The sequence below is a fragment of the Myotis myotis genome, unplaced genomic scaffold (assembly GCF_014108235.1).
Source record: "Myotis myotis isolate mMyoMyo1 unplaced genomic scaffold, mMyoMyo1.p scaffold_m19_p_29, whole genome shotgun sequence".
Classification (NCBI taxonomy): domain Eukaryota; kingdom Metazoa; phylum Chordata; class Mammalia; order Chiroptera; family Vespertilionidae; genus Myotis; species Myotis myotis.
In genome coordinates this window covers 338,275-362,479 of record NW_023416334.1, presented here as the reverse complement: position 1 = coordinate 362,479, position 24,205 = coordinate 338,275, and the positions used below count along the sequence as shown (strand labels likewise).

At 55.6% G+C, this 24,205-nt stretch overlaps 1 protein-coding gene and 1 pseudogene across 1 annotated transcript in view; both read left to right on the top strand.

Annotated features, from left to right (window-relative positions):
* Positions 1-1,266: 1,266 nt before the first annotated feature.
* LOC118649330 lies at positions 1,267-5,573 on the top strand (annotated as a pseudogene).
* Positions 5,574-7,610: 2,037 nt separating this feature from the next.
* The window catches only part of TNFRSF13B (TNF receptor superfamily member 13B), a 55,457-nt gene continuing 38,862 nt past the window's right edge, over positions 7,611-24,205 (top strand). The window contains exons 1-2 of the mRNA XM_036296232.1: positions 7,611-7,693; positions 19,984-20,120. Of these exons, the coding sequence (XP_036152125.1) occupies positions 20,012-20,120 (109 nt within the window). The 5' untranslated portion in view covers positions 7,611-7,693; positions 19,984-20,011. The remainder of the gene's footprint in view (positions 7,694-19,983; positions 20,121-24,205) is intronic.

Genomic DNA, 24,205 nt, shown 5'->3' with positions numbered 1-24,205 from the left:
AGGGGCGCTCAGGCAAGAGATGTGAGTAGCTGAGTGTCTGGAACTTTCTGGAAAACCCTTCACAGTTGTGTAGAACCTGGTACAGCTTTAACTGTGTTGCCCTCTGCCCGTGGCTGTTGGAGGGAACTCCGCCCTGTCTCCTAGGTGAGGGCTTGAGCCACCTGTGGCTTCCATGGAAAGCCCTCCACTGCTGGTCAGGGAGCGTCTCGTTCAGGAGTTAGTGGCAGCTGCAGCTGGGGGCTGACTTGAGTGGGTGCTGTTTCTGCAGGAGACTTCCAGGGGGGCTGCTCCTTCCATCCTCCACCCTCTCTTTGCCCTTCCTCTGGGCTTGCTCACTGCCCCTGTCAGGGGCATGGTGGCCACACACTCAGAGAAAGCCCCTCGCCAGCTCTCGGAAACCCCCTCGAGGGCCAGGTGAGGAGCAGGCACCTTTCCCTGGCGTGGGGAGAAGGGGAGCCATGGTGTGTGGCACAGCTTTTTTTTTTTTTTTTTTTTTTAAATATATTTGTTATTGATTTCAGAGAGGAAGGGAGAAAGAGAGAGAGAGAAATATCAATGATGAGAATCATTGATCAGTTGCCTCCTGCACGTCCCCTACTGGGGATCGAGCCCACAACCTGGCATGTGCCCTGACTGGAATCAAACTGCGACCTCCTGGTTCATAGGTCAACGCTCAGCCACTGAGCCACACCAGCTGGGCCAGGGCACAGCTTTTACAAAGTGTTCTTCCCCCTGGTTCCCTTGTCTGGGCCCTTTCTGACCCGCCCTCCCTTCCCCGCAGGCAGGCGCAGGGGCGGGCCCTTGGTTCTCTGAGGTTTCCTTCATCAACGTGTAACCCTGCCCCTTCAGGCGCCTCCAGGCTGCTCTGGGGTATGAGAAGCAGGAGAGGCAGAGACGCTGTGATGGGCAGAGGAGGCGGAGGAGAGAGGGTGTAACTCTGTGTGGGCCGCTGGGCAGGACCCTGGGACAGAGAGAGATGTTTAAAGATAAACCGGTGAAGTCAAATAAAGACCACAGTCCTTATTTTGTCAACAGCATGAGTAGCGGTTGACTTCATTATTTCGCTAACTGCATCGCACAGTGATGGTGCCTTAGCTCTGACACATGTGCGGCTCTGTCGCATGTCCGTGGTAGCGGACGCTGAGTGGAGCTGCATGAGAAACCTCTGGAGGACCTTTTCCATTTTTAATCTAAAATTATCCCAAAATTAAACATTTCTTTAAAAACAGAGGCAGTTGCTCTTTCCACTGCCAGTCCGCCGCCGTCATGGGTCGCATGCACACTCCCAGAAAGGGCCTACCCCCGGCAGCTCTGCCCGCCGCCCCAGTGTGCCCACCTGGCTGAAACTGGCATCTGACCGTGTGAAGGAGCAGATCTGCAAACTGGCCAAAAGGGCCCGACTCCCTCACAAATCGGTGTGACCCCGGGAGACTCCACGGCGTCGTACAAGTGCACGTGTGACAGGCCCTGAGATCCTGAGGATTCCTGAGTCTACGGGACTCACCCTGGCCTTCCTGAGGATCGCTGCCATTTCATTAAGAAAGTGGTTGCCGTTCGCAAGCATCTTGAGAGGAACAGGAAGGATAAGGATGCTAAATGCCGTCTGATTCTGATCGAGAGCCGTATTCAACGGTTGGCTCAATATTATAAGACCAAACGAGTCCTCCCCTGAGTTGGAAATATGAATCATCCACAGCCTCTGCCCAGGTGGCATACAATGTCTGTACTCAAGCAATCACATCATCGTCTAACTAAAAAAAACAGGCAGTTCCATCCGTCTGTGTGCCGCGCCGGCAGGCCCGTGCTGTGGGAGTCACCGGTGGCTGCCCGAGAGGAGGGCAGAGGCTGGCGGGGCTGGGAATGTCTGTTCCTTGATCTGGGGGATGCTGTGTTTAGTCCATGAAAGTCCATGAGCTGCACACTTACAATTAGGTAAATCACATCTTAATAAATTTTCAAAATTTTAATTAACAAAGAAACCCAGGTCAGGAGGAGTCTGTTTGGGCTGTGGGGCCTCGAATGCTCATCCAGCTGTGAGCTTGGCCGGGGCTGCCCACACCACTCCTGGGAACATGGGCCTCGGGGGGAGAGCCTTATCCAGACGAGGGGACCCAGGACTGTGCCGCAGGCTGGGAGGGGCGGGCCGCTTTGGACAGGAGGCCAGGGAAGAATCACCAAGGGTTTGGGGCCTGAGCTATCACAGGTCAGAGCTGCTGGTTTCTGCGATGGGACAGCCAGTGTGGGCAGCCAGGAGGCAGGAGCGACGCTCACCGTGGCCGCGGTAAGACTGAGACACCTGTTAGGAAGACAAGAGGAAGCAAGGAGGAGGCCAACGGTACCTAAATCTGGGCCCAGAAAAGAGACTTGGCTGCAGATGTGGCTCTGGGTGTTGCCTTTATTACGAATGCATTGAACACAAGCCACATGTATCAGAATTTTTCAGAGACACAGAAAGAATATTCAGAGAGATTCTAAGAATTTGGCTCACGCAATTGTGGGGTTGGCAAGTCCAAAATTGGCAGGGTAGGCCAGCAGGCTGGAGGCCCAGGGAGGGGGTGATGTTGCAGCTTAATTCCAAAGGTTTTCAGAGAACATGGGTCCATTCTTCTCAAGGCCCCACACCTGCTTTACTCCCAAGAGAAGTAAAAACATGTCCACCCAAATACACAAGTGTTTACAGCAGCAGGACTCATAACAACAGAAAAGTAGAAACAGCCCAACTGCCCTCCAATGATGAATGAATAGATAAAATGTGGTCTGTCCAGCCCTGGCTGGGTGGCTCAGTCGGCTGGAGCATCATCCCATACACCAAAGGGTTGTGGGTTCAATCCTCAGTCCAGCCTGTATGAGAGGCAACTGATATCTCTCTCTCTCTCTCTCCCCCCCCCCTTTCCCTAAAATCAATAAAAACATATATTGGGTGAGGACTTTAAAAAGGGTGGTATATCCATAAAATGGAATATTATTTGGCCACAAAAAGAAATGAAGTACTGCTACACACTACAACATCAATAAATCTCAAAAACATTATGCTAAGTAGAAACCAGTCACAAAACACCACATTGCATTTTTATAAAATGTCTGAAGTAGGTAAATATTTAGAGATAAAAAGTAGATTAGTGGCAGCCTAGGGTGGAAAGACATAGGAGTGACATGGTTTCTTTTTAGGAGTACCAGAAGGTGAAGAAAGTGAGCAAAGGCTAGAGAATGAGCTTGAAGAAATAATGGAAACTCCCTCCCCCCTAACCTGCTGAAGGAAAAAGTCACACAAGTTCAGGAGGCACAGAGAGTCCCAAGCAAGAAGAACCCAAACAGGCCTACACCCAGACACATCATAATTAAAATGCCAAAAATTAAAGACAAAGAGAATCTTAAAGGTAGCAAGAGAAAAGCAATTTGTCACCTACAAAGGAGCTCCCATAAGGCTGTCAGATGATTTCTTACCAGAAGCTCTACAGGCCAGAAAGGAATGGCAAGAAGTACTCAAGGTAATGAAAGGCAAGGATCTGAAACCAAGATTATTATATCCAGCAAGGCTATCATTCAAAATAGACAGTGAGATAAAGAGCTTCCCAGATAAGAAAGGCTAAAGGAGTTCATCACCACCAAGCCAGCATTACAAGAAATGGTAAAGGGACTGCTGTAATAATAAAAAGATATATACAGTATATACTAGAGGCTCAGTGCATGAAATTCATGCACTTGGGGAGGGAGGGTCCCTCAGCCTGGCCTGCACCCTTATAGTCCGGGAGCCCCGTTATCAATCACCCCATAGAGAAAGGCCCCACCCATCTGCCGCAGCAGTGCCGGCTGGGGGCCTGGGCCTCCCTTTTTGGGGCAATTGCAGAGGCCCCCAGATTGGTTGCCTGCAGCCAGTGGCCTGGGCCTCCCTCTGCAGGGTCATCATGGGGTGATACGGGGTCCCCCAACCAAGTGCATCTCACCTGCCTTGACTGGCCTGGCACCAGTGCATGTCATAGGGTGGTCATCTGCCGTTCAGCCATTTGGTCAACTTGCATATTATACTTTTATTATTATAGATATATATGCATAAAGAATTAAAATGTCAATGTATAAGTACCTATCAATAATAACCTTAGATGCAAATGGATTAAATACACCAATCAAAAAACATAGGGTAGCTGAATGGATAAGAAAACATGACCCAATTATATGCTATCTACAAGAGACCCATCTCAGGACAAAAGGGTGAGAGTGAAGGGATGGAAAAACATTTTCCATGCAAATGGGGGGAAAAAGGAGGGGATTATTCTAAAGGAAAAATTAGTAAAGAGACATAATAATATCAAATGCAATATGTAACCCTTGCTGGATTCTGATTCAAAAGCCTTAGCCATGAAAAAGTCCTTAGGACAATTGGGGAAATGTAAATGTGGGCCAGGTAGGCCTAGCTGGTTTGGCTCAGTGGATAGAGCATCAGCCTTCAGACTGAAGAGTCCCAAGTGTGATTCTGGTCACGGGCACAGGCCCAGGTTGCAGGCTTATCCCCAGCAGAGGAGCTGCAGGAGGCAGCCGATTAATGATTCTCTCTCATCACCGATTTTCTATTTCTCTCTCCCTCTCCCTTCCTCTCTGAAATCAATAAAAATATATTGAAAAAATTTTTTTAATAAATAAACATGGGCCAGATATTGGATGGTGTTTTTTAATTATTACTGATTTTCTTAGATAGGAAGAGATGATCCATGTCAGAGAACCTGCATCTTCCTAAGAGAAGTCTGCGGGCACATTTAGGACTGAAGAGTCCTCAGGGCCTTCAGGGGTCTCGGTGGGGAGAGGGGGTTGTGGAGACATCGACATCCATGTGCACAGTTGTGGAACCAGGTGGACGGGTCCATGGGTATTCATTTTACCTTTTAACCTTTCTCTGAGTTTTTAATTTTTTATAATAGAAAGTTTTGAGGAATGAAAAAACTTTTCATGGAAAAAGAAACCACATCTTCCTACAAAAGGTTGGAAGTTGTTACTGTGAAGTGGGTTTTGCTAAAGTCATGGCACCTAGCATTTCTGAGAAGTCAGTACAAATGAGGGATGAGTGGGTTAGCAGGTGGGAAATTGAGCTCCTCTGAGTCATACATGTAAATTGCGATCGTGACCGTCAGGGCTTGGGTGCAGTTCTAAGAAATGTCATTTTTGATGCACTTCCTTTCATCTTACCTCTCAGACTCTCAGAGGAAGTTCGACCGCATGGCCTCAAGGGGCCACAGTGGGGTGGCAGACACAGGCCGTGGCGGAGCCACGCACTCCCTGCCTCAGAGACCACAGGCCGGGGAGGGCAGGGGGCCCGAGGGCTAGACTGTGGCCGATGCCCTGGTGTGGAGAGGACATCTCACTGGAAACCACTGATCCACACAACAGCTCCCCCTCGCACCAAGCAATTCCACGCGAGGAGCTGCCGCCAGCTGGCGAGACGTGGAGAAGACAACGTCTATATACGTCACGTGCGTGCGTGGGGCGTTTGGAAAGTGCCGGGAGCACGGCTGGCGCCCGTGAGTGCTCCCTGCCGTCCCGCTCCCACAGGGTCCTACGAGCTCATTTACAAGGAGGACTGACGGACAGGATGGAGCAGTGACAAAGGCAGCCTGTCGGCACTGTTTCATCTGATGGGCCCGCAGTCGTGCAAAGACAATGTCGGGGAATGAGGCACAGGTGTCACCATGCCTGGCAGCGGAGGGGGGGTGGCAGGTCAGCTCGGGGCGCTGCCTTCCAGGCGGGAGCAGCCCACAGGGTGCAGCCGGGAGAGAAGGGAGCCCCTCACTCTCCTCCTGCCCACTCGGTGCGCCCGTCTCGGCCACGTGCTCACTGAACTGTGGGAGCAGACGCTCCCCGACCTGGAGGCACCTTTCCTCCGTGTCCCAGACTCTGAGCCCCGGGGCGGCTCGGAAAAGGCTGTTTTCAGAATGAGGTTGGAAGGTTCAGAATGAGGCTCGGAAACCTCCAGCACCTGCTCTCGGGCGCCCGCCGGGCTGTGGAGCCCGAGCGCGCCCAGGGACAACAGCGGCAGGCGGCCTCGCCCAGGGGCCCGGGGGAGGGCCGCAGGGGCTTCGTGCGCAACCCTGTCCAGCACGCGATCAGGAGGAGATGAGGCCCACAGAGGTGAAACAACTCCCCGAAATGCCCCGCAGCTCCGTTCTGTCTGGCTTAATGAAGTCTAGTGTGCTCCCACCCACACAGAGCTCAGGAGCAGGCCGCACGGGGCTGCGGGGAGGGGAGTGAGGGCGCCTTCGTGGGGGCTGGAAAGCGTTGCCTGGGCGTGCACATAGGTGAAGATCCACTGACCTGCACACTTAAAATACATGCATTTCACCGCATGCAAATCACACCCCGAATTAAAGACAATGGAAAGCAAATAAAATCCATTATCTGTAAATGGTGTGAGCAAAAAAAGCATTAACATGCTGGGGAACCTGACCATCCATTCTCAGCCACCCTTGACTTTTGTTTGGTTTCATTTCATGCCTAACCTGTGCGGCTTAAAGCACCAGCGTGCTCTCTCGCTGGGTAAGACCCTGCGTGTGGCCTCGGAGAGCAGCGTTCGGCACAGTCTGCCAGCGGCACAGCGGCCAGCTTGATGGGTGGAGTCTTTTTTCATGTTGTCTTTTCTGATCATTGAAAACGCATTGATCGCCTCTAGGTTTCCTGACCATTTGCGTTCCTCTCCTCTGCTCACCAGCATCCACGTTGGCGGTGCTTCCCTCCCCATGCCGCCCAGGGCTCCCCATGCCTTCCTCCTCCTCCCCTCCCCCCACACCTGTGCCTTCCACCCCTCAGGCCTCCCCACACGCCCTGGGCTTTCTGTGACGCTGAGTTTGTCTCACTCGAGCCTCCCCCTGCCGCGGTTTCAGTGGGCTGGGGAACACAGGCTTCTGATGTAATGAGCAATCCAGCCCTAATCCTCCATCCATATCATCTACTGAGAACTTACCATGTGCCAAGGACTTGCTCTAAGAGTGTAACTGTGAGCTCATGTCACAGCGACGGTGAGAGGTGCTGCTGTCATGCAGAAGAGAAAATGGAGGCACAGGGGGTAAGTAAGTTGCCACCAGGCTTCCCGCTGGTCAGTGGCAGAACCAAGATGCAAACCCAAGCTGAAAGCTCTACTGCCAGCCTCCTGAGTGCTTTGATGGCCAGGGGTGAGGGCACGGCTCAGGAAGCACAAAACGGACACGTCACCCGGCCAGGCAGTCAGGACTGGCTTCCCGGAGGAGGTGGCACACCAACTGAAGCGGGAACAGAGGAGATTTCTAGGCAATAACATATGACAAGTTGTTCAGGAGGGAAGGGCCGGGTAGTGCTGGGGGATGGAGAGCTGACTCCTGGCCGCAGCCTGGGTGAGTGACGAGCAGGAGACGGGCCAGCACCAGGTCTGGGCCCCCCAGAGCTTGGACCTCATCCCTGCCCCAGTGGCAGCAGAGGACAGTGGGGGTCAGGAGACAGCGCCAGGGAGCTCCTGGAGCCTCAGGCCAAGGCACCCTCCGGGCGAGACACTGCGCAGGCGTGGGAGGGAGGGTGCTGCTGATTTACATCCTGCAGGTTGGGGGGAAACCCAGGAAGTGCAGGTCGCACTAATCAAATCTCAGGCTAATAATAACCAGCCTGAGTGATGAGCGGCCTGCGCCGGGCAGCGAGGCGCTGGGTCCCGGCCAGGAGGAGCGTGTGAGCCTCGGGGCAGGTGAGTGGTGCAGGGAGGGCTTGGCCTGGGGCACTTCGTGGGGTTCCGTGGGGTTTGGTGGGCACGGCCCCCACAGCAGGTGAGACGGCTCTGGCAGCGCTGCTCCCCTCACCCCGGCCTGAGTCTGGAGCTTTGGGGTCTGTGCCCCGCACGGCACTGCGGGCGAGGCCTCTGTGACCCCACCCCCCGCCGGCGGGGACTCAGCGCCAGGTTGATCGGGACATTTAAACCCTCCCATGTGAGGTTGGCACTGATGCCAACGCAGAGGAGCGTCTGCCCTCCTGCGCCCCGCCACCTCACACCACCTCACACCGTCAGCGTCCGGCGCCTCCTCTCCCTGCCGCCCGGGGCCACGTAAAGCAAGCTCCAAACCCCAGGCTGTTTGCTTGTAGATTCCTCGGGGCCTATCTCTAAGATCAAAACCTCTTTAAAAAGCAAAGCCCCAAACCGAACCGTCCCTCATACCATGACCACCGCTGAGAAGTGAGTCCTTCGTCACCAAATAGCCGAGGTCCCCTTTCCCGTCACCTGACACGGCTCTCCCAGCCGATTCGTTCAAATTGGGATCCAAACTCACCCACACCGCACGTGTTGTTACAGGCTTTAGTCTAGAAAGCGCCCTGTCTCACTATTTGTTTCCTGGCTCTGTATTTCCTGAAGAAACTGGGTCGTTTATCCTGTAGGGTTTTCATCGGGGCAGGCTTTAAAGGTTTGTCCAGCCCCTGAGGCCCCGGGCCCATCACCACGCGGAGGGACCACAGGCCGGATCTGCGGGGGAGCCGGGGGTTGCCGGCCCGACCTCGGGCAGGGCGGCCACGCAGGCGTCAGGAAGCTGATCGCGCGGCAGAACCAGCCCTGGACGGGGTCCGCTTGTCACACGTGCTCTGTGGCCGCAGTGAGCCCTGGACCTCCCGGGCTCCGCGTCCTCGGCTGCGAAGGGAAGAGGGGCTTCTGTGCCTCCAGATGTCCCTCAAAACGGGAACGGCTTTGGGCTGCCGGGTCCCTGCCCGAACACAGAATGCCCGACTCCCTGTTCCGTGCTCTCACCTTAATTTGACCGTAAGGATCTTTCCTGCGACCGCACCTGTTACCGGGCCAAGCCCCGCCCACACGGCAGGAGGCCGGGTGATCACCCCTCCTCTGCTCTCTGGCGTCAGAGTGGGGGGGGGGGGGGGGCGGCGGCCGGGCGGCCCAGGCCACAGACAGGCGCGCAAGAGGCGCCGTCCTTCCTCCCTAGATGCCCACGAGCTTCTTTCTCAGGCCTCTGTCTGCCCAGCAAGGGGCGGTCCTGGGTTACCCCCTCTCCTGGGGCGGAGGATGGCTCTGGGCTCTGATGGAGGCCTGGGTGGTGCTGGCGTTGGGGGCAGGGGTGGCGTCCCTCTGGCCAATTGGGTGTCAGCCATCTGGCCACAGGAGCGAGATGTCCCGCTGGACCCAAGGCTTCCAGAGATGGGCAGGTTTGCAGCTCTCGGAGGCTGCCCTGTCCTGGCTCAGCCCCTGTCTCCTGGGGAACGGGGCGGGGGGCATCTCTCTCCCTCTCCCTCCCAAATAAGGGGGAGGCTGGGTGTCTTCCTTTTTTAGTTTGTTTGATTCTCTTGGTTTTTCAATTTGCTGGTTGAATAGATGGTCACGCGTTGGGAGACCAGAAAGGATGACACGGTGTGTAATACGGTCTTCCCTCCGTGAGCCCCAGCTGCCCGCTCTGGCTCCCCACAGCAAACAGCGAGACTGGCACATAACTTACATGCCCTACGTTCACTTGTTTAAAGTGTACGATTCAGTTTTTTAAGAATATGACCATCACTATAATCTAATTTAAGAATATTTTCATCATCCTAAAAAGAAACCCTGTCACTCCTATGTCTTTCCACCCTAGGCTGCCACTAATCTACTTTTTATCTCTAAATATTTACCTACTTCAGACATTTTATAAAAATGCAATGTGGTGTTTTGTGACTGGCTTCTACTTAGCATAATGTTTTTGAGATTTATCGATGCTGTAGTGTGTAGCAGTACTTCATTTCTTTTTGTGGCCAAATAATATTCCATTTTATGGATATACCGCCCTTTTTAAAGTCCTCACCCAATATATGTTTTTATTGATTTTAGGGAGAGGGAAAGGGGGGGGGGGAGAGAGAGAGAGAGAGAGAGAGAGAGAGAGAGAGAGAGAGATCAGTTGCCTCTCATACAGGCTGGACTGAGGATTGAACCCACAACCCTTTGGTGTATGGGATGATGCTCCAGCCGACGAGCCACCCAGCCAGGGCTGGACAGACCGCATGTTATCTACTCATTCACCATTGGAGGGCAGTTGGGCTGTTTCTACTTTTCCGTTGTTATGAGTCCGGCTGCTGTAAACGCTCGTGTAGCGTATGTGGGGGCGTGCTCTCACTTCTCTTGGGAGTGGAATTGTTGGGTCACTGGCAAGTCTGTGCTTAAATTTTGAGGAATTGCCGGCTTTCCCAGGTGGCTGCACTGTTTTATAATCTCACTCAGCACGCGAGGTGCCCTTCCCCAGTCCTCGCCAGGCCTTGGCACTGTCTCTTCTCCGTTGTAGCCGGCCCGTCGGTGTCCCGTGGGTTTAATTAGCATTTCCCTAATGAAAGCAGTGCCGAGCACCTTTTCCTGTGCTTACGAGCCATTCACGTCTTCTTGGAAAAAATGTTTATTTAGCTCCGTCATCCATTTTTAAATGGGGTCATTTATTACCAAACACCAGGCGTTCCCACTTGGCTCCCTGGGAAAGGAGACCTGGCTGCCTTAGGAAGCTTCCTTTACTCCCAGCCTCTCCGGGAGAGGGATTCACACCCACAGCCCTGCCTGCGGGAAGGCGCTCGCCCCGGCTCACCTGCACTATGTGGTCAGTTGCTCGTTGATTTCTTGTTTGCAGTTGGTTGGGTTCCTGTCAAGCTTCTGTTCACAGCTGGTCTGCAAACTACTGCATGTTAACCTTCAGCAAGAATAGCGTTTAGTGAGAATGGCCCAGACCTCGAGGCCCGTCTAACAGTCCCCCTGAGATTGTACAGTCCTCACTCTTGCGGGAAGGGGATGAGGTCGCACTTCTGTTTTTCATTTTTCAGTGAAGGCTAGTATTTTGTTTTTTAAAATCTGTACTGTTGAGTATATTACAGATGTCCCTCTTCTTTCACACCCCTTGCCCCACCACCACAGGCCTTCACCACCCTATTGTCTGTGTCCATAGGTAATCATATATGCATAGAATATCTTCAGTTAATCTCTTCCCACCCCCTCTCCCTCCTCGCTCTGAGATTTGTCAGTCTGTTCCATGTTCCCATGCCTCTGATTCTATTTTATTTATCAGCTTATTTTGTTCATTAGATTCCTTCTTCGTTTATTTTGATTCTTTAGATTCCATGCCTCCGCCCCTCCTACTGTCTCAATGTGCTTCCTTCTTTGCTTCTCTGGTTGTGGGACTTCCATTCAGCCAGAGTTCAGGCGGTTCTGGGTGATGGTTGTTCTGTATTTTAGTTGTAATTTCGATGTGGTTGTGGGGGGCGGCGAGTACAGGCGTTTACCTATGCCGCCATGTTAGTTCTGCTTTGAGGGTCACACGTGTGTAACAGCTCCTGCTGCACTTGGGTGGGGTATGCCTTGAGTGAGAGGTATGAGGTTCTGGCTGCCTGACTTCTGGGAGTCTTGGGGTCCCCTGGGTTCTGGGCTCCTGAGAACAGGAGCGTGCAGAGAGAGCACGGCTCTGACAGGAGCCAGGAGCCATAAGAGGGGAGGCAGAAGCAGGGAAGAAGCAGGGAGCCCGAGACGCTGCCCTCGTAAACTCTCACTGGTGGGACCTCATGAGCCAGGGGGCCAGAGTGACCGCCTCCCTGAGGACAGAGATGCCAGCGCGGGAGAGAGGAGGCGCTGTCCTATTTGAGCCTCTTCCCATGTGACCCAGGACACCAGCCTGATTTTTGTTCAGGACGCACAGAGCGAGCTTCCGGGTCTATCGCGCTCCAGGCCTTTGGAGGACAGGCGGGATCTGGGCCGGAAGTGGCTCTGCAGAAAGGGGGGCCCTGGACGAAGCACAGTAGCCCCAGAGGGGAGGGGACCCCAGCTGGGACAGTGCTGCACAGTGGCCAGCCAGTGTCCCGCGGTTCCTTGGGCACAGGGATGCTCCCCTGTGGCGAGCAGAGAGCTGCACCTCGTATGGCACGGTGGCCTGGGGGGAGGCAGCACGGGAGGCGGTCCTGACCCCGCCCTTCGCATTTGCTTGCCTGGGACAGTGCCCCACAGAGAAGGCCTGTGACGGCAGGAGGCACCCCCGGGAGCACAGCTGTGTGTGTGTGAGCGTGTGTGTGTGTATTGAGTGTGTGTGAGCATGTGTGTGTGAGTGTGTGTGAGCAAGTGTGTGTGAGTGTGTGTGAGCATGTGTGTGTGTGTATTGAGTGTGTGTGTGTGTGAGTATTGTGTGTGAGTGTATGTGTGAGTGTGTGTATTGTGTGTGAGCATGTGTGTGTGTATTGAGTGTGTGAGCATGTGTGTGTGTATGTGTGTATGTATTGAGTGTGTGTGAGCATGTGTGTGTGTGTATTGAGTGTGTGTGTGTATTGAGTGTGTGTGTGTATTGAGTGTGTGAGCATGTGTGTGTGTGTATGTGTGTATGTATTGAGTGTGTGTGAGCATGTGTGTGTGTGTATTGAGTGTGTGTGTGTATTGAGTGTGTGTGTGTGTGTGTGAGCATGTGTGAGTGTGTGAGAGAGAGAGAGCGAACATGCGTACACTTACACTTAGGAGGAGGGTGAGGTCAAACAGGTGAGGCCACGCTGTCCAGGCCACAGGGCACAAGGCCCTCTGTGACAGATGCCCTGTGGGACACTAGCCCCAGCTCGCCCGCTGCCCAGCTGCAGCTCAGACCTGAAGCCCTTCGGAAAGCCGGGGCCGGGGAGGAAACCCACCCGCGCGGCCCCTCTTGGTCCCCCAGCCACTGCCAGGGGCGCTGGGACGGGCCTTGCGCTGAGCAGCTCCCCTGAGTCTCCACAACCCACAGGCTCCCTCCCTCGTTCACAGCCGCTCCTCACCCCTTGTGCCCACGTTGGAAACACTGGGAGCCCAAGACTGACCGTGAGGACAGGAAATGGCGAGGGCGCAGGGTGTGATGAAAGGAGGGGGAGGTGAGGAGAGTCAGCCATGCCCCAGGGGCTGCTCACGGGAGGTGCCTGGTGTAACCGCGGCCCCCCTGCCACCGTACCGTGCAGACCCCACCTGCAGAGGAAGGCCCGGGGCTGTGGCCTCCTCGCACCCGCCTCCTCCAGCTCCCACCCCAGGGCAGTGTCTGCCCCTGAACCTGGCCTGCGCCCCTACGGGATCCAACCGTGACCTCCTGGCTCATAGGCTGGCACTCAGGCCCTTCTGCTTTCTTACAGTGTTTCTTTCTTTATTATGTAAAAGCACTTACACAGTCATAGGTTACACCTTTCCCCCTTTTTGTAGAAAGGAAGGGAGGGAGGGAGGAGGAAGGGAGGGAGGGAGGGAGGAAGGGAGGGAGGGAGGGAGGAGGGAGGAAGGGAGGGAGGGAGGGAGGAAGGGAGGGAGGGGGGGAGGAAGGGAGGGAGGGGGGAAGGAGGGAGAGAGAGAGAGAGAGAGAGAGAGAGAGAGAGAGAGAGAGAAGGAGCTATGAACCATGCTGTTATAACAATACCTTGTTTTGTTTTTGCTTTCTTTCTACTTACTATATCTTAGAGTTCTTTCCATAGTAATATATAAAGAGCCTTCTTATTCCTTTTTATAAAAAAAAATCTTCACCTAAGGATATGTTTTTTATTGATTTTTAAAGAGAGAGGAAGGGGGGGGGGAGAGAGAGAGAGAGAGAGAGAGAGAGAGAGAGAGAGAGAAAGAGAGAAAGAGAGAGAAAGAGAGAAAGAGAGAGAGAAAAACATTGATCGGTTGCCTCCAGTATGTGCCTGCTGGGAATCGAACCCAGAACCTAGGTATGTGCTGTGACCTGGAATCAAACCTGCAACCTTTTGGTGGACGGGACGACCTCCAGCCACTGACCCGGCCAGGCCTCCCCTGCCCAGCTGCGGAGCGCCCAGTGCGTGAGCTCCCTGCCACCTCCTCATCAGCCCCACTGGCGGGCGTGGGGCTATTTCCAACCGTGCGCTTCACCAGTGTTTCTGCGATGCCTATCATGTGCGCTGGGTGAGCCAGCGTTGAACCCTGTGTTCCTGGTGAATCCAGCAGGACGGTGGCCAGTGCTGCCCAGTGGTCTTCCTGGGGCTCCCCGCTTCCTCTCCTTCCAGGACAAATGAGGCCTGTCAGTGTGGCCGCCGATGGGTGTGGTTAACTCCCGCCCGTGTAGTCCTCTCCTGGGGCAGGGGCACCGGTAGTGTCCAGTCCAGGCCCCTGCGCCGGCCTTCTTGTCTGTGGACTGTCTGTCCGTCCAGGGCCGCTGCCCGATTTCCTGTGGGCGGCTGGTCTCTCCCTTCTGTTCGGCGTTCAGCTCTGAGTTCGAATGTCTTGTTCCCGCTTTTCCTTTCTCTGGGCTTTCTCTAAGGTGTTTTACCTCAGCCAGAAGTTTTTTGCGTCTATTTTATCAATCTTTTCTTTTATAGATTTTGGGTTTTGTGTCATAAATAACTTTATCCTTTTTTCATGTGTAAGTCTACAGGCTGTTTTTAAGTAGGAGACAATTATTTTCTGTGCTGGTTTCCGGCCCACTCTGTCCGTATCAAGAATCCTGTCCCCTAAGTTTTGAAAGCAGAAGCCAGGCCCAGCTGGTGTGGCTCAGTGATAGACCGTCAGCCCACGGACTGAAGGGTCCCGGGTTCGATTCCGGTCAAGGGCTTGCACCACCGTTGCAGGCTCCATCCCTGGCCCAGGTTGGGGCGTGCGCAGGAGGCAACCAATCGATGTGTCTCTATTACATCAATGCTTCTCTCTCTCTCTCTCTCTCTCTCTCTCTCTCTCTCTCTCTGTCCCCCCCCCCCTCCCCCCACCCTCCCGCTCTCTCTGGAAATCAATGGAAAAATATCCTCAGGTGAGGATTAACGAAAACGAAAGCAGAAGCCAAGATTTCTGCCCCCGCCCCACCAGGACACCCTCCCTTAGTTCTGTGTGAATACAGGAAATGTGAGCTGGGAGGGAGCAGAATAAAACGCCAATGTCACCCCCGCCGCTGCACACAGCGCACAGCACAGCGCCAGGACCACGGCTGCTTCCGGTCCAGTCTCACCGAGGACCGCGGTGTGCAAGGCCTGGACCCAGGACCTGCTCTGCGTCTGGTGCGGGGAAGGCTGGATTCGGAGATGAGTGAGACAACAGAAGGAGGCAGAAGGGCTCCACCCTCAGATGCCAAATTATAAAACAGGAAACACCACGGGTCGAGGGTCTCAGGCCCCACAACCACCCAGAAAGGCCCTGGGAGACAGCTCAGGGGAGAGCAGCTGACACGCAGGGTGGGGACCCGTGTCTGGAAGATTCTGGTGCTTGAGCTACAAGCGGAGGTCAGGGGTCATCCCCATGGTTATAAGTGATGGCTTCACCTACATCAGAGTCACACCCACCGGCTGGCAACCACGTCTCAGCCGGCGGCAGCTCCAGCGCACGCTCGTCCTTGAGAGCCGTTCTCTGCGAAGGCGCTTCTGGCCAGGCAGCCCCCCAGGAGGTGGCGGTGCGAGGCGGGCCTTCCCCACGTGCGCACCGGCTGTCACGCTGTCACTGAACCGTGGAATCACACCCGGCAGAAAACTGAGAAAGTGACTTGACTGGTTCTCCCAAGACCTGGTTTAGTTCTGACTGTAGATCTGGCCGGAGGTGGGGGAAGGGGGGCGGCACCACCCCGAGGGTCTCTGGAAGTGCACCTGGGCCTGGTGGGAGCTGGCAGGGGCAGGGCTCAGAGCTATTTTCAATATTTCAGAAAAGCCTGGAGAGAAACCATATATAACCAGCTGAAACGAAAAGCCACCTTCTTCTCTTCCTTCTTCTTCCCCACCCTTCCCTTCCCCTCCTCTCCCTCCCCTTCACCTCCTCTCCTCCTCCCCTTCCCCTCCTCTCCCTCCCCTTCCCCTCCTCTCCCTCCCCTTCCCCTCCCCTCCCTCCCCTTCCCCTCCTCTCCCTCCCCTTCCCCTCCCCTCCCTTCTCTTCCCCTCCTCTCCCTCCCCTTCCCCTCCTCTCCCTCCCCTTCCCCTCCCCTCCCTTCTCTTCCCCCTCCTCTCCCTTCTCTTCCCCCTCCTCTCCCTTCTCTTCCCCCTCCTCTCCCTTCTCTTCCCCCTCCTCTCCCTTCCCTTCCCCTCCCCTCCCTTCTCTTCCCCTCCTCTCCCTTCCCTTCCCCTCCCCTCCCTCCCCCTCCTTCTCTCCCCCCACCCCCCACCCCAACCTCTTCTTTTCCTCCTCCTCCTCCTCCTTCCTTACAATGAACAAACCAAGGCTGTACACGGCCATTGTCAATCTCTTGGTCTCACTCAGTTTGTGAAAAGACAGGATGAGAACTCCCTCTGGCCTGGAAGCTCTTTGAATTTGGAAGCTAATATCCTTTACATCTGTTTTCTCAGAATTCCCATTAGTCAACCTTTGGACCTCTTGAAATTATTCCATAACTTTTTAAATCTTTTCTCCCCCTGTTTTCTGTGAAATTTCTTCAATTACATCTTACAATCCTGATGTTTATTCTGAGCATCATATTTGTAAATGTCTAGTCATTCTTATTTTTTCTGTGCATATTCTCCTGTTAAAACAGTATCCCGTTCTTTTTCACAAATGTGAAGTTCCCGTATCTCCCTAAGGACGTCGTTGTGGCTGTGCAGTTCTCCTCGCGCCCTCGCGCCGCCCGGGTCTGCGACTCCAGCTCCTGCTCCTCCAGGAAGGGGCGCTGGAGCTGGTGACCTTGGCTCCTCCCTGGGCGGAGGGTGGCATGACCGTCCCCGGGAGCTCCGGGTGGGCGACGGGTGGGCAAGGCCACGGCCTGCCAGGGAACGAGAACTGAGAAGACTTGTCCGGGGCTTGGCCTCCCGTTGCCACGCTCAGAGCAGCTTGGTGCCTCCCGGGCCAGAAACTCCTGGGCTCTGTGGCTCCAGTCAGTGTCCCCCTCCTGTGGGCATCGGAGGAGAGAGGGGCCGCAGCGCTGTGTCCAGGCCGTCGTCTTACTTAACGATGGTCCCCACGCGCAAAGGCTGTGCCCCGGCCGCTCAGACCGACCTGGGAGCATGAGGCGCTTTCTTTAACGGTGAGATGAGTGGCAGGAGATAGTATGAGAGAGAGACCACACTCGCTCAACTGTTATTGTACTGCATCGTTGTAATAGTTCCGTTATATTAGCTATTGTGCTAACCTCTCACTGTGCCTGCTGTGTAAGTTAAACACTTATCACAGGTGTGCGTGTGTAGGAAAACCGGTAGCATAGGGCTGGTGCTCTCCGGAGTCTCAGGCGTCCACGGAGGGTCTTGGAATGTGTCCCCCACAGGAAAAGGGGGACCTCCGCATATACAAGGACCAGTTCACAAAGCTACGCTTTTATGTCACACAGCACACTGCGTGTCGTAGCTCAGTGAAGAGGGAAATGCGGAGCCGTCACTACTGAGAGCGGCTGTGTTAATCTCTCCACTTCTTCCTGTGATGAGGGCCTGCTGTGCTGTAGCTGGGCCTGGTCTCCTTTCTCAGGACCCAGCAGTGGGGAAATTAGACAGAGCCCCTGCCGGCATGATGCTCACAGTCAATGGGGAGAAAGCATCGAATAATCACACCCCTGCAGGGAGTGACAACTGAAGGGCAGATCCCTGTGCAGAGGGTGTCTCCCTGGGAGGGAGAGTCAGAAAGGCTGCTCTGAAGAAAGGAAACAGAATCCAAAGGAGGAGGAGGGAGTACACCCAAGCGGAGGGCGAGGGTATCGCACGCACAACTCAGCATGTGCAAGGGTCCTGTGGTGGCCCTGACCAGTGTGCTCAGTGGTTACAGCGTGGCCCTAATCCTGTGAGCATGGGAGGTCGCGGATTGAAGTTCCAGTCAAGGGCACCTACCTGGGTTGCAGGTTCGATCCCTGGCCCCCATCAGGGCATGTGCGAGAGGCAACCAATCAATGTGTCTCTCTTACATCAATGTTTCTCTCTCTCTCTCTCTTTCTCTCTCTCTCTATCTCTCTCCACCTCCCGTACCTCCCTCCCTTCCACTCTCTCTAAGTCAATGGAAAAGATATCCTCTGATGAGGATTAACAACAACAAAAAGATCGCGTGGGAGGAAGAGGAAGGTACATTGAAAAGGGCAGATGCCCGGGCCCTGGCCGTGGGACTCAGTTGGTTGGGCATTGTCCTATGCACAAAAGATTGTGGGTTCGATTCCCTAACAAGACACATACCTAGATTGTGGGTTCGATCCCTAGTTGGGGCTCTTGTAGGAGACAACCAATTTCTCTCTTTCCCCTCCTTCCTTTCTCCTCCTTCCTCTCTCTCTCCTCCTTCCTCTCTCTCCTCCTTCCTCTCTCCCTCCTTCCTCTCTCCTCCTTCCTCTCTCTCCTCCTTCCTCTCTCTCCTCCTTCCTCTCTCCTCCTTCCTCTCTCTCCTCCTTCCTCTCTCTCTCCTTCTCTCCTCCTTCCTCTCTCCTCCTTCTCTCTCCTCCTTCCTCTCTCCTCCTTCCTCTCTCTCCTCCTTCCTCTCTCTCCTCCTTCCTCTCTCCTCCTCTCTCTCCTCCTTCTCTCTCTCCTCCTTCCTCTCTCTCCTCCTTCCTCTCTCTCCTCCTTCCTCTCTCTCCTCCTTCCTCTCTCCTCCTCCTTTTCTCTCTCTCCGCCTTCCGCTCGCCTCCTGCCTCTCTCTCCGCCTCCTTCCTCGCTCTCCTCCTTCCTCTCTCTCCTCCTTCTCTCTCCTCTTCCTCTCTCTCCTCCTTCCTCTCTCCTCCTCCTTCCTCTCTCCTCCCTTCCTCTCTCTCCTCCTTCCTCTCTCTCCTCTTCTCTCTCCTCCTTCCTCTCTCTCCTCCTCTCCTCTCCTCTTCTCCTCCTTCCTCTCTCTCCCCTTCCTCTCTCTCCTCTTTCTCTCCTCTCATCCTTCTCTCTCTCCTCCTTCTCTCTCTCCCTCCTTCCCTCTCTCTCCCCTTCCTCTCATCGCCTCCTTCCTCTCTCTCCTCCTCCCCTCTCTCTCCTCCTCCCTTCCTCTCTCTCTCCTCCTTCCTCTCTCCTCCTCCTCTCTCTCCTCCTTCCTCTCCCCGCCTCCTTCCTCTCTCTCTCCTCCTTCCTCTCTCTCCTCCTTCCTCTCTCTCCTCCTTCCTCTCTCCTCCTTCCTCTCTCCTCTCCTTCCTCTCTCTCCTCCTTCCTCTCTCCTCCTCCTTCCTCTCTCCTCCTTCCTCTCTCCTCCTTCCTCTCTCTCCTCCTTCCTCCTCTCCTCCTTCCTCTCTCTCCTCTCTCTCTCTCCTCCTTCCTCTCGTCATCCTCCTTCCTCTCTCTCCTCCTTCCTTCTCTCTCCTCCTTCCTCTCTCTCCTCCTTCCTCTCTCCTCCTCCTTCCTCTCTCCTCCTTCCTCTCTCTCCTCCTTCCTCTCTCTCCTCCTTCCTCTCTCCCTCCTTCCTCTCTCTCCTCCTTCCTCTCTCTCCTCCTTCCTCTCTCTCCTCCTTTTCCTCTCTCCTCCTTCCTCTCTCTCCTCCTCCTCTCTCTTCCTCCTTCTCTCTCTCCTCCTTCCTCTCTCTCCTCCTTCCTCTCTCCCTCCTCCTCTCTCTCCTCCTTCCTCTCTCTCCTCCTTCCTTCTATCCTCCTCTCCTCCTCCTTCCTCTCTCCTCCTTCCTCTCTCTCCTCCTTCCTCTCTCCTCCTTCCTCTCTCCTTCCTCTCCTCCTTCCTCTCTCTCCTCCTTCCTCTCTCTCCTCCTTCCTCTCCCCTCCTTCCTCTCTCTCCTCCTTCCTCTCTCCTCCTTCCTCTCCTCCTCCTTCCTCTCTCCTCCTTCCTCTCTCTCCTCCTTCCTCTCTCCTTCCTCTCTTTCCTCCCCCCTCTCTCTTCCCTCCTCTCTCTCCTCCTTCCTCTCTCTTCCTTCCTCTCTCTCCTCCTTCCTCTCTCTCCTCCTTCTCTCTCCTCCTTCCTCTCTCCTCCTTCCTCTCTCCTCCTTCCTCTCTCTTAAAAACAATTTAAATTAAAGAGGGCAGAGAGCAGTGTCAAGCAGGGCACAGCCTGATGCCCGGGAGGAGGCCCAGCTAGGCTTTCCACAGGCCAGGAAGCTCAGGCCCTGGGGCGAGGGGCTGCCCCAGGCCCGCAGCGATGGCAGGTGGGTTGAGCCAGTCTTGTCTGGTTCCCCTTTTGCTCACGGAGCAGAGCCTTGGTCCCAACCACCAGCTGGGTGCCTGCTGCCCACATGCTCCTGCCTCTTAGCTCCACAGGCCCTGCGGACGGGGCGACCATGAAGCCTTGCCCCGAGGAGCGGTACTGGGACCCCCTGCTGAACGGCTGCGTCTCCTGCAGACCCATCTGCAGCCGTCAGGTTCCACGGACCTGCACCGCCTTCTGCAGTGAGTTCTGGGCCTGAGCCGAGGGGGTGGTGGGACCCCTCTCCTCCGGCCAGCAGCCCCTTCGGCCCCACTGCACTGGGTGCCTGAGGGGGTTGGTGAGGATTTCATGTGACACCCCTTCACGTCCGTCTGCTCTGCGCACCGGCCTCTGCAGTTTCCTGAACGTGCTGGGTCCTTTCCTGCCTCCGGCCTTTGCACATGTTGCATCTTCTGCATGAAAAGCCTTTCTCTGTCTTCCTCCTGTGGCTCCCTCCTACCAGCCTGCAGGGCTCAGCCCAGTGGCAGGGTCTGCTCTGACTGCCCATAGGAATCAGGCTCCCTGTCCTGCCCTGGTCATCCTTTCCTTTGAAAGTTTCATTGTAGAAATGGTCACACACAGAGAGGAGGCACAGCACTAGCAGACCATCAGCCGCTCTCAATGGCTGCCTTTCATTCCCCAAACAATTGTTTATTTCTGTATTTTATATCACTTACCTGTAAACACTAGAGCAGTGATGGCGAACCTATGACACGCGTGTCAGAGGTGACACGCGAACTCATTTTTTTGGTTGATTTTTCTTTGTTAAATGGCATTTAAATATATAAAATAAATATCAAAAATATAAGTCTTTGTTTTATTATGGTTGCAAATATCAAAAAATTTCTATATGTGACACAGCACCAAAGTTAAGTTAGAGTTTTTCAAAATGCTGACACGCCGAGCTCAAAAGGTCCGCCATCACTGTCCTAGAGGATGAATCCCTAACATATAGATAGGCCTTTAAAGTAGAACTTCAGGCCTGGCTGGTTTGGCTCTGTGGATAGAGGGTCCTGGGTTCAATTCTGGTGAAGGGCACGTGCCTGGTTGTGGGCTCAATCCCCAGTAGTGGGTGTGCAGGAGGCAGTGGATCAATGATTCTCATCATTGATCTTTCTATCTCTCTCTCCTTCTCCCTTCCTCTCTGAAATCAATAAAAACATATTAAAAAATAATATTCTCTATATATAAAAGGCTAAGCAACCATCAGACCAGCTGGTAGGTATAATGCACAGTGACCACCAAGGGGCAGACACTCAACACAGGAGTGGTTCTCAGGTGACACACCCTGGAACCAGAGAGGAGGGAGCCCGATTCTGGTGCATCACCTGAGACCTGCCCTCTCACAACCCAGGACCCCCTGGGGGATGTCAGAGCCAGTTTCAGCCTGATGCCCGCAGGCCAGGCAGAGGGACCCCACCTGCCGGAGGGACCCCGCTCACTCCGAAGATGTCCTCAGGTGCAGCCGGCCAGGGAGGGGCCACCGGAGGTTGGCTCCAGGGTGTATCCAGCCCCACTGGCCACCTTTTAATTAATTTCCTTTCAATGTGCACAATCAGTGCACCTGACACTAGTAAATAAATAAAATAGAGCCTCAGTTTCTTATCACCCCCAGCAATAATCCATTAATGTTGTCTTTACTCAGCCATATTCAGTTTTCTCTGGTTGTCTTGACAAATGCATTTTGCTTGCTGTTCTTTTTCATACTTGCTCTTTTTTGTAACGGAACTTATCACAATTTGTATTATGTTCTTTTATGTGTATTTGTTTCCTGTCTGTTTCAACCTCCAGACTGTGAGCTCCTTTCCTTGGTTGAACTTAGCACAGTGCCTGACACATAGTAAGTGCTTCATAAATACTTGTTGAGTGGAGCTCAGAGAGGCTTAGTGACTTGCCCAGATCACACAGCATAATAGTGGGAAAGCCAGGAGTGAGCCAGAACCCTCTGACTCTGAAACCAGGACTGCTAACCACTGTCCATTAATCACGTAGAACGTTCGTCCTGTTGTGTGAGTGTTCACGGAGCGATCCAGCCCCTTTAAAATACGGGCTTCACATGGCCCCCAGCAGGCCATCATCTCATGGAGAAATGACTACATTTTAAGGCACAAAGAGAAAGTGCCAGAAAACACCACATTTGGGAGAAACCAGCTCGGCTGATGGGGAGGGGGGCAGGGACGTGTTCTTGGAGGAAGTGCCCCCTGAAATGGGTTGTTAAGAGTTTGTAGATGTGAAAGTCAGAGGAGGGGGAACGGGGCTCCTGGGCGGAGCACATGTGGGGGCAAAGGCACATGGGAAGCACCACGGGGAAGATCAGGCCCCGGGGGAAGGCTGGGGGGTCAGGCATGAGGGCTGGTGGTGCCGGAGCTCGGGCACCACTGCATCAGCCACACCAGGTCCCTGAGAGAGAAGGGGAGGTCACTGCGCCCCAGAAATTGCCCAGAAATTGCCGGCGGGCTGACTCCGTGTCCCGAGTGCGGCGCAGGGCTCCCGGGCCGAGCCGTGGGGCCGGGGCTCTCAGGCCACCTGAGCCTCCGTGGGGCCCAGAGTCACCACCTTCCGGGCCTTTCCTGTCCTCTGTCAGGCTGAAGCGCAGATGATTATCCTGCCTGACCCTCCCATTAGCGGAGCACTGTCCGCCGCATTCAAGTCCTCGCAGCAGCCTTGACAAGTCAGGATTACCACCTTCCTCTCGGAAATGAGGAGCGGGGGCAGGCGTGGTTAAGGCCCCACAACCTGCCAGCGGCGGAACTTGGCCTTGGCCGCCTCCGGAACGCGCCCTCAGACCCTCCTGTGGGCGCGGCTGCCCAGACGGGCCCTCCCGCAGCGACAGCGGGGCGCGGGCAGCGGGGCCTCTGCGGGCCTGAGCAGGCTTCCCGCGGGGCCTCTGCCCTGCGCCTCCCCGCCGGCTCCCGCGGCTCCCGGGCACCATCCGGGCCGAAGACCGTCCCTGCTCTGAGCTCCCCGCCTTCCTCCCAGCCGCCTCTCCCCGCGGCCACGCGGCCGGTGCTGGCGCCCTCTCCGCCCTGCATTGACATAAAATACGTTTCTTCCTTGCGAGGCTCTGTCCGAGACAGCGGGGCGGGTCCCCCGGTGAGGGAGTCGCCAGGAGAGGCTGTGGGCGAGTCAGGGTGAGTCTCTGTGGCAGAAGCCGGGGCCACACAGCGACAGACAGGACAGTCCCCCCAGCGGGTCCATGCGGGCAGGCAGCGCCCACCGGCTGGTGAGCAGGCACATCTTCCCGCACAGCAGCACCCGCCCCTGCACCCTCACCCGCCCCTGCACCCTCACCCGCCCCTGCACCCACAGCCGCCCCTGCACCCACAGCCGCCCCTGCACCCTCACCCGCCCCTGCACCCACAGCCGCCCCTGCACCCACACCCGCCCCTGCACCCTCACTGCCCCTGCACCCACACCCGCCCCTGCACCCACACCCGCCCCTGCACCCACACCCGCCCCTGCACCCTCACTGCCCCTGCACCCACACCCGCCCCTGCACCCTCACCCGCCCCTGCACCCACAGCCGCCCCTGCACCCACAGCCGCCCCTGCACCCACAGCCGTCCCTGCACCCACACCCGCCCCTGCACCCACACCCGCCCCTGCACCCACAGCCGTCCCTGCACCCACAGCTGCCCCTGCACCCTCACCCGCCCCTGCACCCACACCCGTCCCTGCACCCACAGCTGCTGTCTGAGCAGCACTCACTGCCACAGACTCACCGCCTCACATGGGAGCAGCACCTGAGCTCCGGCTCAGCAGCTTCTCCCGTCTCCCCTGCCCAGCACCCTGCCCAGCACCCTGCCCAGCACCCTGCCCATCACCCTGCCCAGCACCCTGCCCAGCACCCTGCTGCTCTCTGTAGCTCACATGGTAACCGCCTCCTAACTCCTCTCCCAGCGCACAGGCTGGTAGCATGGTGGCTACACGCGCTGTCTGTGAGCTCTGGGCCTCACATTGTGGCGGCACCAGCTCAGCTCCGTCCGAGCTCTCCTGTCTCCTGCGCGCTAGGAGCGGCATCCTCTGTGCTGCCGCCTCTCTTCTGAGCGCTCTCGCCCCTGCTGTGCCCGCACACTGGCCCTGGCCACACACCGGTGATACCACTGACACAGAGGCCAGCTGCCCGCAGGGCGTCCCCCATGTCGGCCGCCGAGGGCGCAGCGCCCCGTGTGTCCTTGCACCCGCTCCTGGGGTCTTGGCCTTGGACTCCCGATAAGGCTCATGCTCAGAGCGGCCTGGGCCGTCTGGGTATTGGCAACAAGGCCTCTGTGCTCCCACTGGCCTTGACT